The 1,436-nt window shown below is 37.6% G+C and overlaps 1 protein-coding gene across 1 annotated transcript; it reads right to left on the reverse strand.

Annotated features, from left to right (window-relative positions):
• Nucleotides 1-289: 289 nt before the first annotated feature.
• Nucleotides 290-1,012, reverse strand: TM35_000521420 (solute carrier family 50 (sugar transporter); the record flags this gene model as incomplete). Its single annotated transcript, XM_029030684.1, has 1 exon — nucleotides 290-1,012. One exon carries the CDS (start codon nucleotides 1,010-1,012, stop codon nucleotides 290-292), a length of 723 nt encoding a protein of 240 aa, XP_028878064.1.
• Between the last annotated feature and the right edge of the window lie 424 nt (nucleotides 1,013-1,436).

Consider the following 1,436-nt stretch of genomic DNA (forward strand, 5'->3'; position numbering starts at 1 on the left):
GGTGTCCCGGGCCGTCCCGGACTTGTCCGTGTGGCGGGGTTGGACTCCCACCCCTGCACTTTTTTCTTTTTTTCGGGTTCTAAACGAAACAAAAGAAAAAGGGAAAAAATAAAAAAATAAAAAATAAACAAAAACATCACCGTACTATGGTGTTTTTTTTTTTTTTTGCTGTTGCCGTTTTGCGGAGTCCAAAGAGTCAAAATCTCAAGAAAAAAATAGCGAGATGCGTTTCTGCGATATAAAAAAATAAAAAGAGATGACAATCCCTCGGTTTATATGGGTTCCGGTTCTATTCCCCCACGAAAGGCAGCGGCGCGATACCTGCTTTCACTGCGGTAGTTTCTGCGGGTTTCTTTCCGTACAAGAAAAGGAGAAAAAATTGAAAAATACACGAAGACAATCCCAAAAAATTGGGAACAGATATAAAAAGATCACTGGTTAAAAGGCCATATAAAACCCAAAGAAATGTATTCACTAAGGCGAAGGACATTGTCAGTGGTGCCAATCCTTCAGCATTTTTGTTCTTTATTATGGTTCCGGCCATTCCAAGCGGTGAACTCAGCATAAAAACAGAGCAACAACTACCAAGAAGACCATTAAAAAACTTAGCGAGTTCAGGTTTTATAGAAATTAATAATACGATTACAAATGATGCGCCCATCATAAAAGAAAGCGCAATCAACACTGTCAGACATGATTTTTTATATGTCGTACTGGCGAGGGTATGTCCCGATTTTTCTTCCTGACGTGCAACAGAAAGGAATACGAGTAAACAGTACGTAGCAATGGCATTTCCAACGACGTTGCATAAAATAACACCAAAAGCCACTTGTATTACGCCGTAAATAGACCAAACCACTGAACTAGCTAATTGGGCACAAAAGAACGTTGGCGTCATAATTCCGATAGAACGTTGCTGTTCCAACTTCCTTACAGTAACTATAGGGGCACTTAACATGCAAATAGAAGCGGTGGTTGCGAGTATTGAAACTATACTTAGGATTGAAGTCATTTTGTTTAAACTATTAAAACTATGCGATTGCTTTTGCTTTTTTTTCTTTTCACTTTTTTTTGGCTTATACCTCAATAAAAAGAGAGAAAAAAAGACACATTACAAAAGAAAAAAAAATTCACTCATTTTCTTTTTTTAAAGTTAAGCTCAGAAAATCCCCCCAGCCTTATAAAAAAAAAAAAAATCAAATGCTCACCACTCAATCTCTTTTTCTTACTTAATCAACCTCTACATGGCATAAACAACTCCCCATCGACCATGCAGATCAGAGCGCGTAAAATAATAATAAAAAAAACACTTTGTTTGTACACACTAACGAGTATGTAGCCTTTCCTTTTCATTGAATGAAAAACATTGTTAAATAGTTTAAATCAACATAGTACTACCGTCCCAAGTCCCGTCTTTCCCCCACCCTATCCCCTCT

The sequence above is a fragment of the Trypanosoma theileri genome (assembly GCF_002087225.1).
Source record: "Trypanosoma theileri isolate Edinburgh chromosome Unknown TM35_Tth_52_V1, whole genome shotgun sequence".
Lineage (NCBI taxonomy): Eukaryota > Euglenozoa > Kinetoplastea > Trypanosomatida > Trypanosomatidae > Trypanosoma > Trypanosoma theileri.